General features: G+C 39.8%; 1 protein-coding gene across 4 annotated transcripts in view; it reads right to left on the bottom strand.

Annotated features, from left to right (window-relative positions):
• Window positions 1-16,920, bottom strand: part of ATP10B (ATPase phospholipid transporting 10B (putative)) — a 100,306-nt gene that overhangs the window by 64,430 nt on the left and 18,956 nt on the right. For all 4 annotated transcript variants that reach the window (XM_045999267.1, XM_045999269.1, XM_045999268.1 and 1 more), the window contains one exon: window positions 1,138-1,223. In XM_045999267.1, coding sequence (XP_045855223.1) covers window positions 1,138-1,223 — 86 coding nt within the window. The remainder of the gene's footprint in view (window positions 1-1,137; window positions 1,224-16,920) is intronic.

Genomic DNA, 16,920 nt, shown 5'->3' with positions numbered 1-16,920 from the left:
TTAAAATAATTTGTGTTTAAAAGTTGCTCTTTATCTTGTGTTGTTCTTATCCTTTCCCCTCTCTCATTGTTTCTCTTGACAACACAGGCCTGAGAAAATGTGGGCGGAGAGAAAGCATAGACATCTGCCTTCCAAGAAGACTACTTAAGCCTCATTCCAGACCTGATTGGTCAAGAAGTCACCTTACCAAGCTGAGCCTCGTTCTGCACAACAATGCAAAACAAACTGGGGCTCGAGTGGAAAGACTGGGATTCAAGTCCTGGCATTGTCTGGTACCTGTTGTGCGCCTTTGGGTGTATCTGGAAAGTCTTAGATTATCCCTATCTGGAACAGGAGGATCATAATCATCACTTCCCTGGGTGGTTGGACAGAGTGAAAGAGATGATGCTCCCTGTAAGTACTCTAGAAACTGTGAAAACACTGTGTGAGGGCTCATATTCTCATCGTTTCCATTGCTCTTTTGTGGTCTATCCTTGTATTAAGACCAGTAGTCTGATGTGGGTGCAGAATTACTGTCAAATTCTCAGGCCAAACTAAAGTTGAGGCGTAAGAATAACACTGATGACAAGAGCGCAGCCGCCATCAACTTTCACTCTGTGCCAGTTGCTGTGCTGTGGGTTCTGCGTGCAATAAACCACTTAATTCATAGAAAGCACAAGTCCCATGATGTAGACCTTATAATCTGTATTTTACAGATAAGACAACCAAGGCCCAGAGAGGTTAATGAATTTACTCAAAGCCACACAGCTTGTAAGTGATAAAACCTGATTTCAAACTCAGGTCTGTCAAACACAGAAGTCCCCGTTCTTACCTGCAATGCAATGCAAGCTCTGTGAGAACACTGACCTCAATGAAATCTTGCCTTTCCTGAATCAGAGTGCGGTCATGATTTTGATGTTATTTCATCACCAGAAGTTTAAAAAAAATTAGTAAATTTAACCCAGCAAGATAATTAAATGCAACTCTGGCCAAAAAAAAAAAAGGAAAAGTTTCCCAACGTTGTTAGTTTCCTTTAGCGTTTCTTTATGGTAAAAAGAAAGACACATCCTCAATCTCTTCAGCCATTTCAAGAAAGGATGTGGTGTTCTAGCTGGAGGGGAAACAGTTACCAGCAGCACAGGGACATTAGAGACTTACATATAACCCTTAAATTTGTTGAGGTGGTTGTTGGGCTTCTCACACACGATGGTGTTGCAGAAATATTCGGGTTCAAACTGTCCTTCCTGCGAGGGAGAGAACAGCAGGAGGGCATTACATCAGAGGGATCTAGTTTTACTAGGAGAGCTTAGCACTGTTAAAACCATCACAGCTAAGGCAATCCCTGTTTTGTCACACCGTGATAGTTGTAGAATGTTGGAAGAAAACTGAAATCCTCAGTAAGAAGGAGGAAGCAGATGCACTGAAAATGCTGGCAAGTTAGAAGCACAGCAGAGGGAGGGCCCTGCCCATCCCACAATTCTCTAGTAGGCGTGGGTTTGAGTTTCCAGACCAGCACCATCCAGCAGAACCTGCAGCAATGATGGAAGTGTTCTGAGTCTGTGTGTCCCGTATGGAAGCCCCTCATCCCATGGGGCTATTGAAATGTGGACGTATGACCGAGAAACTGACTTTTAGATTTTATTTCACTTTAATTAAATGGCTACCTGTGGCAAGTGGTGACCACATTGGGCAGCACAGACACAATCAAAAAGAGATTATAAATTGCACCACCCAGAAGTAACCATAATTAATATTCTTGAGTTTATAATTACTTGTAGCATTTGAAAAAATATAATTTAAAAAATATACCAACGCATACATCTATGTATGGGTATACATACATTTATAACATTTCAAAAAATGAGATGGTGTTCACGAAATTGGAAATTTTTACATCTTAAATTTTTTGCACAACTTTACTACACCTGCATAGAAACCTGTTGTATGAATGCCACCATATTCATTTCACCATTTCACTATGGCACATTTATATTGTCTCAATTTGTTTTTCTATTAGGAACATGCTGTGGAAATTGTAGCTAATAAAACACAATAAACAGCATTTACTGTATTTGTTTCTGTCAGATGTTATGATGAGAACTTTGCATATATTATTTATTTTTAAGCTTACAATTATTCTGTGAAGTAGAAATACCAATTATCTCCTCTTTAGGAATGGAAAAACCATGGCTCAGAAGGGGAGACAGGCTGCCCATGGCTGTCCTAGGACTGGAATTTGAATCCAAGTCTGAACGGAGGACCCCTGTCCTTTACTTGCACAACATGCTGCCCCCCAGTGAACATTCCCATAGCAAAGTACTTAGACAAACGCTTGCCTTTTTCTCCATGATTTCTCTTTCATTAGGTTATCTAGGTATATAAAATTTTACAATCCAGTGGGGGAGGGACACAATGGGAGGAGGGGAGATCTTGATTTCTACCTGCATGGGCTAATACTCCTTTTACCTCTTGAGCCTCAGTCTCCCATCTGTGGAATGGGGCTAACTCCACCTTCCCTGTCCGTCTCATTTGCTCCCCAGCAGACAGAATCCACATGGAAAGTTTTAGCAGATGTAACGTGCCACACAGTAGAAGAAGGAATGCTAAAGGTGGGGTGAGAAATAGTTTCTTGGGTAGAGCTTTTAGCATGGGGACTGAATTTATTGCTGAATGTTTCAAGGTACAGCTGTTCAAAGGGGCAAATTGATTAGAAGAAATGATAGCATTTTCTGGCTTCGTATAAATATACTGTCCATTGGATCTGTGGGGGCGCCAACATAAATAAACTCTCCACTCACTTGAAATAAATTACCCATCCAGGAGTTTCTAAAAATATGGCCCTTTTCTCTCCAGGTATCGATTCTTTCAGGGACAAACACTTGCCGAGTCCTGAGATGATGACAAATCACACTGTAATTTGTCAGCTGCTTTCAGGCCCCTGATTAAGCCGTGTGCTTCACTCCGATCCATACCACTCAGCTCATTGCTGGCTTTCTAAATCCAAACTCATTTCAGGTATGAGTGGCCGTGGGTCTCAGAGCTAATGATCCTGCTGCAGTGAGTCCTGGGTGTCTGCTGAATCCTACCTACCCTGCAGATGCCGGCAATGTGAGGTTGACCTCCCTTGTCCCTGCGCTGGGGCTTCCCAGGGACCTTTTTCCTCAAGTGTCCCTTGTTCTGGTTTTCTTCTGTGCACTGGCCTTGGATGCTCTGTCCATCTCCCTCTTTTTCTGAGGAGGTGACCGTTTCTAGCTACCTGTCCCCTGGGCTCCTTACTTCCCTCCCCAAAATGGGCTGTGAAGAGGGGCATGGAGGTCTTGCCATCTTCAAAGATAAGCTCTGGGGATTGCTTGCTTTGAAGGACTTGCTGTAGTCACTCCAGGGAGCTGCTAGGAGAGTCCAAGGACAGGAGGGCATGGAGGGGCCTGCCAAACCCTACAAGGTCCTTATGTTAGACTCATTCAGGAATTTCTGATTCCCTTCTGATTCATTACAGCACAGATTTTCATAACTTGTGGATGAAACCCACCTACCCAACATTTCTTTCTGACTCAAATCGTTATTGAAGAAAGTCCTGCTAATAAGCAAAATGGCCTGGGAAGCCATCAGGGTCCAGGAAAAGATAGTCCCTTCCCGGAGAGGAGTGTGTGTGTGTCTCTGCCGACCTTCAGGCCAGACCCTCCTCCCTCAAACACTTATTATACGCCAGGCACGTGTCATTAAGTTCTCACAGTGACTGTAGGAGACTTTGACAGATGTGCAAATAGAGACTGAAGTAAAGCGATTGTCTTAGGGTTGGTAAGTAACCGCTGTGACTGTGGTTCACATCACTGGAATCCAAAGCCAATTATTATCACTGTTGTCTCTGTGGTCATCATCGTGACCATCATCAATACATTTAATCCTCTCTGTCCTGTTTTTATTATTATTGCTTTAGCACTTATGAGTGCTTGTTATGTGCTAAGAACCAACTAAACATTTTATTATTTAAAGGCTATTGCCTTTAGATCACGTAATAACTCTATCAGACAGGGACTATTATTGTTATTATTTTTTTAAAGATTTTATTTATTTATTTCACAGAGGGCAAGAGAGCACAAGCAGGGGGAGTGGCAGAGGGAGAGGGAGAAGCAGGTTCCCCACTGAGCAGGGAGCCCAATGCAGAGCTCCATCCTAGGACCCTGAGATCATGACCTTAATGGAAGGCAGAGGCTTACCTGACTGAGCCACCCAGGTTCCCCAGGCAGAGACCATTATTATCTCTATTTTACAAGTAAAGGAACTAAGGTTAAGGAGACCCAGTAATTTCCCCAAAGACCTACAGCTAGCAAGGTGAGAAGGCAAGCTTTAACTATGGGACTTCTGATGCCATACACTTTGCTCTTTTAAAGATGGTGTTATTTTGATGCACAAAGGAAAGATTAGTGTTTAAGATCTCCCTTTGGGAGGGGGGTGGACGAATGAGGTAATTGAGGGACGGACATTAAGGAGAGCATGTGATGTAATGAGCACTGGATATTATATAAAACTGGTGAGTCACAGACCTGTACCTCTGAAACCAATAATACATTGTATGTGAATTAATTGAATTAAAATAATTTAAAAAATTAAAAAGATCTCCCCTTGGCTCTATTTCCTTTCCTGTGTTTCTTCTCCATTTTTTATAATTGAAATACCTGATATAATAAATTCATAAATGTGGAATTAAAAAACAAACCCAAAAAACTGAGCTCATGGATATAGAGAATGGCTTGGTGGTTGCCAGAGGTGGGGGTGGGTAAAGAGGTTCAAAATGTATAAGCTTCTAGTTAAAAAATAAGTCAGTCATGCAGTACAATGTACAGCAAGGTGACTATAGTTAATAATATTGCACTGTATATTTGAAACTTGTTAAGAGAGATTTTAAAAGTTCTCATCACGAGAAAAAAAATTATAACTGTGAGGTGATGGATGTTAACTAGACTTATTGTGATTTCACAATATATACAAATATCAAAACATTATTATATACCTAATGCTAATATAATGTTATAAGTCAATTATATCATAGTAAAAAAATAAACAAGCCCTAATGCCTGGAAATCATCATTATTATAATCATCATGATCACCTCACCCTTCTTAATAGGAGTCAAAGAAGAAGCATGAAAAATCTAAACTACATCATATTGTCAGGCTGACCTTTGATTTGCCTCCATTAAATGCTTTTATTTGATTGTTTCTAAAAGACTTTTACATTTTATGAACGTTGTTTCTTAGAGTCATTGGCTTAGTCTCATCCTTTTTTCTAGTATCTACATAAACATCTAGTTGGTAGGCAGTCAAGGCATTTCTAGACCAGGGTATCTCAACTTTGGCACTACTGACTTTTGGGGCTGGTTAATTATTTGATTTTAGCAGCATTCCTGGCCTTTACCAACCTCATACCAGTAGTACACTCTCGTTCTGCCAGATAAGATGACCAAAAATGTTTACAGACATTTCCTGGGAGTAGAACTGAGAATTGCTCTAGAACCAATTCCAGGCTAAGGAGATGTAAAGTTGCCAAGATTGAGAACACACTCTATCCTATCTGTCCATCAGGAGAGGACATGATAGGATGTTTTTCCTCTTTTCTTTTCTCTTCAATTGGAAAAAAAAGTTAGATTTTATGATGGGGAGTTCCTAATGATTGAATGATGAGAAATCTGTATATATCACTCTATCCTATATATACTATAGAAACTATTGTATAAGCATGGTGGAGGTTTCCTTACAATATATGTACCATGCCAAGGTTAAAAATAAAAGGGGACTGATAATAAAAAGAAATGAATTCATTGTCTAAAATCTAGTAGAAAATATTTAGAATATACCACAACTAATAAGAAATGCAATGTGTTGTGTTTTTCAAGTGTATTTGCATTTTAAAGCATGGTACCTTTGAAGGGTAGAGGTTAAGATACTACCTAGATTGGGACACTCTTTTAAGGATATATATATATATACTTCCTCAAAAAAATTTATATATATATATATATTCGCATTTAAGAAGGTTTTTTTTTTTTTTTTTGCCACCTCCTCTATCAAGCGCATCCAAAACCCCACAGACTGTTTCACCTCAACCAGTGAGAATTTGTCCTTTTTACGTGCTTCCACACCATACTACTTTTGCCTCCATTAACACTTCCTCTACTGCCAGCCTCCTCTGGGGCATCTCCCAAAATAACTTGAGGCAACAGGATACCATCAAGATTTGTTGAGAGAAGGTTAGTCCTGGAGAGGGTGGTGTGAGGAATGTATATATTGAAAGGTGATGGATGAGGAGATGAAGGAAGACCTCTCTGTAAAGACTGCCCAAAGCAATTAATTAACTTTGATTCGTGGGAATAAGGCTGCTTCTTGTAAGGAAATTCTTTGGCTCAACTTTAAAAAAAAAAAAAGTAGTTAAAGAACTAGATCCCAACGTTCAACATGGGCCAAACTGGTCTCCAATTCATCCATCCATCCATTCATTCATTCATTCACTCACTCATTCATTAGTATATTCAAAAATTTAATTGAATTCCCTTAATATATGAGCGACGGGGGGAAGTGAGAGAGAATCAGAAAGAGCGGAGAGGTTTTTGACACACATCAATTATTGCAGTCATAAAACAACTCAAAGTTCCCAGTTTAGCCCAGGTGCGTCAATGGCCATATCTGGGAAAGCAGAGGAAAGTGGGCCAAGTGTGTGTGCAATGACTCTCGGGGTTAAGGTATCCTCACTGACTTATGACCCAGAATCAACAAGCCGCATCCTCCGAGGCCCATCAGGAAGGCCGAGTTTTAACAAAGAGGCTGAAATATGTTCCAGTAACAAGAATGGGCCATTTCCCCTGCACTAGTCTCAATTTTTACTTTTCTAGGCCTATTTTCCTCTATTCTTCATAAATGAATTTATGTTGATTCATAAATATGATTACATATGTATGAATGATATTTCCAAATTGTTTGAAGTGGGCAGTTGTTTTCCGGCTACCCGCCTTCCAGTCTACTCCCTTTTCATGAATAGTCCTTTCACTTCCTTCTGGGAAACCACCTCTCCTCCGTGGTTTGTAATCTTGATGGGACTCAATGTCAAGATGCCCTGCCCCTTAGACTCTCCCACTGTGGGACTTTGACTTGAGGGGAATGACTCAAAGAAGAAAAAACAATGGAGATCATTAAGTAGTTGTTGCTCCCAATATTGGCCATTGCACTGAGGCTCCTGGTTCTTGTTTCTGAACCTGGGTTTTCAGCTTTCCTTTGATTCTGTGAGCCACATGGTACACTTCTTCCCCTCCACCCTACCTGCCCCTGCATTTTTGCAAGGATACTATTTTGCTTAAGTGAGCCGGAATCATTTCCGTTTCCTGCAAATAAAGAAGTCTAATCAAAACAGTGGCCTATTCAGTCCCATGGATATATCTTGGCCTTTCAAAAAAATAACGATTTTTATTTATTTGGTAAAATTGCAGTTCACAGAATGCTGTCCCTTATTGACCTGATTTTATTCACTCTTCCCAGCTCTCCTGTGAAGTGCCAAGGACAAGTTCACCCCATTTTATTGGAGAGAAAATTGAGTGTTGCTTGTATTAAGTAGCTTGTCTAAGAGTACACAGCTCATGAGCACCCAAGTTTGTCTGATTCTAAAGGTTATACATGTTCTTTGCTTGGCATTAGCATTTAATGCTGTCTGCCCAAAGGAAAAACCCTCTTGGTCTTTCCTTTATCATGCTTTCTTTGTAGGTTTTCCATATTGATAACTCTCTTAAACTTTTATTGCCAGGCCCAATAGGACCCATGTGTCCACCACAGACTGTAGCAATCTGCCTTGCTTGGGACAATTTTAATATCCATGTCATTCACTTGGAACTTGTAATATCTTATGCTTCTAATTGCTAAATACCAAGCTATTTCTATAAGCCAGCTGGTAGATTACACATTGCAGCTTGTCTATAAATCCCAAAATGCAGCAGGATGTTGTCCAGAGACAGAAGAAACATAAGTCTCATACATGGTTTTCTAATTTCTTTCTTTAAAAAAAAAAAAGATTTTGTTTATTTGAGAAAGAGAGAGAGAGCACAAAAAGGGGGAGGGGCAGAGGAAGAGGGAGAAGCAGACTCCTACTGAGCAAGGAGCCTCATGCAGGGCTTGCTCCCAGGACCCTAATATCATGACCCGAGCTGAAGGTAAATGCTTAACCGACTGAGCCACCCAGGCACCCCAATTTTCTGATTTCTTTCTTTTTTTAAAAAAATTTTATTTATTTATTTGACAGACAGAGATCACAAGTAGGCAGAGAGGCAGAGAGAGAGAGGAGGAAGCAGGTTCCCTGCTGAGCAGAGAGCCGGATGCGGGCTCGATGATCCCATGACCCTGGGATCATGACCTGAGCCAAAGGCAGAGGCTTCAACCAACTGAGCCACTCAGATGCCCAAGTTTTCTGACTTCTTTAGGAATTCTTGAGATCAGTAAATTACAAATCCAAATTCATAGTACCTTTTTGTTTTATTTTCTTAAGTAATGGACACTGAAAAGACAATTGCTTTTAGGTCAGAGGGCTTAGGCAGGGCAAGGTTATCAAAAATTTTTGATAGTCACAAAGGGTCTCTAAATTAAAAAAAATAGGTACCCATAGTCTTAAGTTCTTAGAGGAGAGAAGTACATTTTACATCACCTTGAAACCTCTCCATAGCTATGAGGAGATATTCAAGAAAGATTCTGTTAATTGGAAATCAGCTAAAGAAATCAGCTAACCTCCTTAAACACAGAATGTACTTATTTATTGAGTTTTCACTTTGAGCCTGTGAAAAAGAAGTATTGAACCAGGGATTGCCAAACTTCTGTGCAGCTCTCACTCTGTTTCTACATGACCCTCAGGCTAGATGACTAGAAAAACCAGCCCATACTAGGGAGAGGATGACAAAGCAGAACTCGCTCATTCGTGGAGAGTTCCTGTAGGTGGAGCAAGGTTTCAGGATACACAGACCACACCCCCCAGGTGGCTACCCAGGAGGTACACTGCAGGCAACTTTAGGAGGATACTATTTTAAAATTTTGCTTTTTTTTTTTTTTTTTTTTAAAGCTTATTAGTTTGGATAATGCTAGAATCAAATGTTCTTCATGCCCTAGCAGCTAAGCCAGGTGACCAAGGTTTCCTTCCCAGCATACAAATTAGACAGCCCTCTGATTTCTGAGAATTCCATCTGAAAACTAATGACAGTTACCAGCATTCGATAACCTTCCTGCTCCCGGTCGGTCGAGTCAGAGTTCTTTTCAAGATAACTGGCAACAGAGTGACTGGCAGTTACTTTCCTTTATGACTCTGGGCGAGGAGATGGTCTGTATTATGGAACCACCCTGGGTCTCCCTGCCTGCCCAAGAGATTCCCGCTAAAGCACACAGATTGGGCTGCAGGGCTGTGGATGGGAGATTCTATCTAAGGATTCCTTACAGTCTTGTGTGGACTTTATTCAAGTGGACAGATACTCTGATTCTTATTCAGGGCTAAGACTAAATTTAACCTTGAAATTGTGCTATGACATTTTCTAACCTCTAAGGCAGGGGTTTGACATGCCAAGTGAATACTGGAAAAAGAATGACTTCTTCTGTCATTCTTAGAAGGAACCAATTACTAATTATTTGTGGGATTGTTTGTTAATCATTGTCTTTGTGATTCTCTGTTAGAGTATATAGTCACAGCCTGTATCTCTCCTGTTTAAACCTGAACCCCTAGTGCACACTATAGCACCTGACACAGAGGACCTAATCCATCGATATTTGGTGAATGAATGAGGGACTGCATGATGCCTGAAATATGCCCACCAGATGGACCGTGGTGCCTTCACAGGCCATTGCACAGACAGACCTTTTCTGTATACCTTTTTCTGGCTATGGATAACTGAGACAAAAGAAAATGACATGAGAGCCAATGTTTTGTACCTTGTGTTTCTGGCAAAAGAAGTCACAGAGAAGAGAGTATGAATTCCAATTTGAGAAACTTTTTATTCAGTTGCTCTCAAAAGATATGATCATAGTGCGTCACCACAATAAACAACAACAAAATGATCTGGCATGGTATCTGGCAATAAAAGGACCTCACTGGATACTGGTTGGAAAAGTGAATTCATTGAATGAACTACGGTGAGGTAGGCACAATGGTTAAGAGTGACAAAGGTGGTCCATGGGAGCACAGAGGAAGGAACGATTTACTCTGGGTACATTACAGAGGATGCTGTGTAGGCAGAGATAGGGCAGATAGATAAGTTAGATACATATAGCCCTGATTCATAATACGTATTTAATGGACATTTATTGGTGAGCTGCTCAGAACCCTCCTGCTCCATAGTCTAAGCTCAACCATCAAGTCCAAGCAGAGGATGCCACTCTCAGAATCCTTCCCCTCTAGCCAGAGTTACCTGGTTGGTCTAAGGATGGGTGCGCAGTACCAGCCAGGCCAACCAGTCCCTGTCTTTGATACCTTTCAATTCAGACATCAGGAAAGTTTCCAGTCCTTCTCTGGAGGTGAAGCTGTGAGCGTTAGGTCTATTTGTGAGAGATGAAAGCCAGACATGGAGAGAAACCCAGACAAGAAATGAGGGTTGCATTGATGGATTCTAAATTTCTAGTTGACACTACCCTAAGGCCCAATTCACCTTATTTTCTTTCAGTAAATTCTCTTTCTGTCAAGGCTACTATGAATCAGATTTCAGTCACATGCAATGAAGTCTTGCCTAATCCTTACACTAGATTGGTATGGTTCTCCTTTGAGACGTCAAATAGTTCCCACACTGGCCTGAAATATTCCCAATTATCCCTGGTGGTTATGGCTGTGAAGGCTACTCTCCAAAGGTAAATATGTTCTCACTGTATATGGAGATAGTGGGGAGGAGGAAAAGTTTAAGCTATCATCTATTAACACTTTGCATGATTATGTCTTTCACATAACGGTAGCAGCGCTTCCTCATAAGGCCCTGAAGGGACAAAAATAGAAGAAGACTTTTTTTTAAAATTTATTTTGTCAGAGAGAGAGAGAGCGAGAGTGAGCACAGGCAGATAGAGAGGCAGGCAGAGACAGAGAGAAGCAGGCTCCCCGCTGAGCACGGAGCCCGATGTGGGACTCGATCCCAGGACGCTGGGATCGTGATCTGAGCCGAAGGCAGCCGCTTAACCAACTGAGCCACCCAGGCGTCCCGAAAAAGATTTTTAATAGAAGTTTCCAAATACTGCTAAACACTGGGAAGGGGAGGGGATCTCCATGTTTGTGTTTTGTGTGTGTGTGTGTGTGTGTGTGGTGCTCATGCCCTAGAACAACTCTGGCCAAAAAGAGGTCAGAGGGCTATCAAAAATAAAAGTAAGTTTTTTTGTACGGTTATTTCCTTCATGGTCTAATTATTATTATTGCAAATAATTACAACCAAAACTTGTATAGTTGCAGTATTTTCATATCTGTGAATTTCGTATTTACTTGAGAAATAAAATATACACATAAAAGTATCTAAGAATCACTTCAGCAATGGGAAAAATAATCATGTACATCTGAACGGAGTTCCAATTTTGGTGTAACACTACATTCGTGGGGTAATTCCTGATAAGATTTAATTGTTCTGCAATTGTTTCCTCATCTTGAAAATGTTACTAATCCCTTCCTTTTCTACTTCCAAGGATTGTTGTGAGTGTCAAATATCCAAGGGGACTGTGTAGTAAAATAGGCTGTGTAGTACAGTGGCTAAGGACTTTGCCTAATGTGAGAGAAGGGTTTACATATTTCATATTGATGAGGTTGTGTAAAGACCTCTAGTCTTGAATTTCAAGTATCAGCATAAATATTGATTAATCTTTAAAAAGTCCCTGTTGTGTCCATTTAAATGGCGTAGAAATAATGATCAATCCAATAGCTGTATATATCTCTGACATGTCTTATTGTGATTTCTAAATCCTATTTTACATTGAAAGGGACTTGATCTATTAAGACTACAGGGATCATGAAAAAGAGCTCAGGACCCAACCCAGAGAAGGTCTCGCCGGCTAAAAATGGGGTAATCAATAAAGATAACAACTGCACTGATTTGACACATATCAAATCTCTTTAAATCCATCAGTGCATATTGATACTAAGAAAGACAAACTCACTGGTCACCTTTGCAAGATGGGAGGGAATCAATTCATGCAACGGTGACATATACACTCCCAAACACAAACCCAACCTGAATCAGATTTAGGCATGAGCTCTAATTGCTAATTTATAGAAATATAACGAACAGGGAAACATGTTTAAATGACACAGCTGCGAGTCAATGTGACCAGCAAAATCCAGACTGTAGGAGATTTTACAGGACCAACAACCTGATTTATTCAGCAGCAAAAACTGAATATACAAGAAAAACAAAAAAAGAAAGCTGAACAGGGAACCCCTAGAGTAAAAGAGAAACTTATCTAGGTCTTTAGACTTACTTGGATTCTTATTCAAACAAACTGGAAAACATTGAACACTGACTTCAAAGCTGACATCAAGAAATCAATGCTAATATTTTAGGAGTGACAATGGTATCATTGCATGTTTTAAAAATCATATCCTTGAGAGAGAGATTAATTAAAGTATCTACAGGTGAAATGCTGCAACACTGAAGTTTACTTCAAAATAATTTGCAGAGTGAAGAGGGTGAGGCTATAGATAAAACAAAATTAGCTATGAGTTGATTGTTGAAATTGGGTGATGGGCACATTAAAAATTCATCATACTATTCTCCCTACATTTGAATGTACTTGAAAATTTCCATAATAAAATGTTAAAGTAAGGGGTGCCTTGGTGGCTCAGTGGATTAAGCCTCTGCCTTCTGCTCAGGTCAAGATCTCAGCCTCCTGGGATTGAGCCCTACATCGAGCCCCGCATTGGGCTTTCTGCTCAGCAGGGAACCTGCTTCCCCCTCTCTCTCTGCCTGCCCCTCTGCCTACTTGTGATCTCTGTCTGCCAAAAAAATAAATAAAATCTTAAAAAAAAAAAAAAGAAAAAATGTTAAAGTAAAATAATTCTGCCTGAGTTTAAATCCAAGCTCAGCTCACTGCTAGGATGGTTACTTAACTGTTCTTGCCTCATTTGTCAAATGGGGATATTCAAAGTGCCTACCTCGCAGGGTTATTTATGGGAAGGAGAAAAATAATAGGTATAAGACACTCAAGAGACCTGCCCATGGCACACAGTGTATGATCAATCAACTTATCTATTGATATTACTTATTATCATTATATATTGTGATGTAGATTTTATATTGAAGAGATTCTAGAAAATATGATCTCCGCTCAACATTTAAGCAGTGGTCAATAGGTAGAAAGACTATCATTCTTAAGGGAAACTTGCAACAGCCTACCAGGGGCAGGTCTTATTACAAAATCCCCCAGGAAAGGGGATTTTTCCTCTGGTTCTCAGGGAAGGCAGGGTTGAGAGATAGCTACCTTTTGCTTCTTTCTAGGTGTAACATCATTGAAATGGGAGGGTGATAAAGGACTCCCTATCTTCCCTCAAGTCTTTCAGCAAAGTGCTCTGCTGCCTAAATATGTTAAAGTCAGTGCACATATTTACTGTAGAAGATCTGAGCTCCAGTGGTTCTCCCTAACTGAGAAAATGGTTTAAAATCACTAAACTTCGTGGAAGGCAAGCTAGTTAAAAGGGAAAGTCAATTAAAAATCTTTAATTTGGGCAATAAACAGATAAACACAATTATTATGTCAGTCAATTATGCCCTAAGCCAGAGTTTTCAATTTTCTGCTGTGCACGGCAGTCACGTGGGGGATCTTGTTAAACTGCAGATTTCGATTGAGTTTAGGGCAGGGCCTGAAATTCTGCATTTTTAACAAGCTCCCATTTGACAATGAAGAGGCTCACCCACATATCATACTCGCCATGGTAAGCACTTGGTTGGCCACTAGGAAATGATCTGACACACGTTTTAGTGGGACTTAGGATTCAGTGATTTGTATAATAGATAGCCAGGAATATGTTTCATCTGAAATATTAATTGGAAGAATTCATTTCTGATTCTTTGGCTTTGGTATTTTCTATTTACCAAAATAAAGGCACATACTCCTTTTCAGGTATTAAATGCCTCCTACCCATCTTGGAAATCCTTTTAAGAAGTGATTTTGTGTATCAGAATGTATCAAAGAGAGAATGGTACAATTTAATTCTCTAATAAAGTCTTCTAACCTGCTTAGCAGACCTTAGCATAAGCCTAATTTTGGATTCCTTCCCTTTCCTCAGCAATGGGATGTCGGAATAAATATTTCAAGAACAGGTCAATAATTTTGTGAATTAAAAGATCACCCAGCATGATAAAATTCTAAATTGTAGAAAAAAAGTTGGCCTTGTCCAAGTAGGATTCTAAGAAAAGGATTTGAAAGCGACTCTTTGGCAACCTTGAGAATGATGTGACTTGTCACAGGAGAAAGATACTTTTGAGAAGCTCTTTCATGTTTATGATTTCATTTGAACCTATATAGGATAGGGGAGAATGAATTGCCTAGGTCCTTCTCTGTTACTGTTCAGCTACTGCGTTCATGCATGCTCCACAATCCAGGTTAGTTTTCCTCCCAAATTTTCATGGGCAAGCTAAAATTATTGCGCTAAAAAAATAGTTCTGAAAACTCAGGGTTAAAGAAAGTTTAAAAGATCTGTTGACTGTAGATCTTCTCAGAGACCTTGCTATGTTGATGTACATTGGACCCTCTAAGAGGGGTCCACAGGACACAGTTTTTCCAATCAGATTTGACCATGAACCTTGTTTTCTATGAACTGTCTCTTGAGATAAGCGTTTGGCACACTCTGCCTTGAGAAATGCTGATCTAGGGGAGCTGGGACAAAGTTTGCTTATCGACTCTGAATTTACAAAATATAATAATCTCTCATCATCTGCAAGATGGTAAAAATGGGTGTCGGTGTACAGATGGGGTGGGAAGTTTCTATAACTCTCTGTTAGTAGAAAGCCTTTTGGCAAGGTGAAGGTCTTATAGTCATTAGGAGTTAGAGGGAAAACTAAGAAATGCCTTTTTTTAAACTTATTTTTTACTACTTATTTTTTATTAGATATCAAATCATTTATTTTTTAAGATATCAAATTTCCCAACAAACCATATCTGTCGGTGCTCTTCTCTGAGATAATAGTGAAATATTCTACTTTTATTCCTCAGTTTTCATCCGTAAAATGAGGATAGTAATATCCACTTCATAGGGTGGTTGCAGGGACTAAAAGAGACAATGTATGGAAAAGCACAGGCACATCTAAGAAGCATGGAGATGGTAGTTTTGTTCTTATTATCAAAAGTGTTTTTTTGTGAGTGCTTGAGGTGACACCTTCCCTTTGTCATACAGGTCTTCAAAAAAGCTGGTATGTTGTAGGTTCATGGCAAGATCATATGGGAGAGCATTTAAAAAATATGCATGTCTGACCCCTACTCAGTCCTAGAGAGCCATAATTTAGTGATAATGGAGAAGAATGCATATGTATTTTTAAAAGTTTCTTCCTGTGGTGATGATGGTACATCTTGAACACCTGTAAGATATTTGGACCAAATCCCTAAATTGTGATCCTACGTCTCCTGCAGTAGTCCTAGAGTATGTTCTGTGGAACAAAAGTTCTCTGTGGTGAAATGGCTAGAGATGCTACATACTAGTCCCCGTCCTTTCTCCTCCTTGACTTTCTTAAATTACCTGAGATGTGGGGCAGTACTATGTGAAATATTTGAAAATTTGTAAACTATTGTCTTCTGCTTTATGATTTTGCAACATATATTTTTCCTGCAACTCTCATCAATGTCTGTCCAACACATTTGAGAAATGCTGTAGTAAAGAGTTAGAAGAGAATTCTACTTATGTTCAGAGATCTTTTCACGCTGACATAAGGGAGAAGCAAGGTAGCAAAGAAAAGCCCAAATTCCTCCTTATTAGGGAGCTGGCTGAGGCTACTTTTTAATTTTTTAATTTTAATTAATTAATTATTTATTTATTTAAAAGATTTTATTTATTTGTTTGAGAGAGACAGAGGGAGACCAATGGAAAGACTGAACCGCAAAATAGCAAGAAAAAGCAGATGACAGCAAAGTGGTCACGGTGGTTTCCATGCCCAGGGTAGTAAACACAGCTGAGGTGGCTGTAACAGACCATTTATTATGGGCCTACTATGCACCAAACCTTACATTTTGTTCCTTACTTTCTTTATCTCCTCTGAATCTCAGAGCAGAACTAGGGAAGAACTATGTAGGGGTCAGAGAACAGGTTTCTGAGGACTGAATCAATCACACCGAAGAGATTTTTCAAGAACTGCTCATCGGGTGCTTGGAGAGAGGCAAAGTGAGGTATGACAAGTTGTCACAGTTGTCAAGTTGTCACTGAAACTTCTCTCAAGAAGTTTCCATCTAGATAACTGAACTGTAGTTCAAGAGAATCTCTGAGGAATGAAGCACTTGCCTTCTTTCCCCTAAATCCCTGACTCATCTAATTTCTCTCCCGCTGAAGGCTGACAGAATGAAGAAACTGATAGAATTTTCTTCTTTTCCATAGGTAGAAGAAGGTTCTAGATTAAAAACCAACACTTCCAAGAGGAATTTTAATTGAAAATTGGAATATCACATCTAGTTTCAATTTATCAACACATATTGCTTCTGAACACCACTGAAATTTACTGCTAGCTATTTACGGGTTTCTTACTATGTGTCTACCTTTATGCTAAATAATTCCTATACACGTCCTTTAGTCTTCAGAATCATCCTAATGAAGAAGGACTATTTTTTTACCCATTTCCCAGATGAGGGAATAAAGATGTGAGAGAGGAGTAACTTGTTTGAGGTGAGAATATTAATAAATGGTTGGGTTGGACTTTGAGTTCAGTTCTGTCAGCCTCCAGAGCCTGGGCTCTTAACCACGAAACAGTTGTAACTTCCTTATGAT

The sequence above is a fragment of the Meles meles genome, chromosome 3 (genome assembly GCF_922984935.1).
Source record: "Meles meles chromosome 3, mMelMel3.1 paternal haplotype, whole genome shotgun sequence".
Classification (NCBI taxonomy): domain Eukaryota; kingdom Metazoa; phylum Chordata; class Mammalia; order Carnivora; family Mustelidae; genus Meles; species Meles meles.
This window is presented reverse-complemented; position numbering and strand designations above follow the sequence as displayed.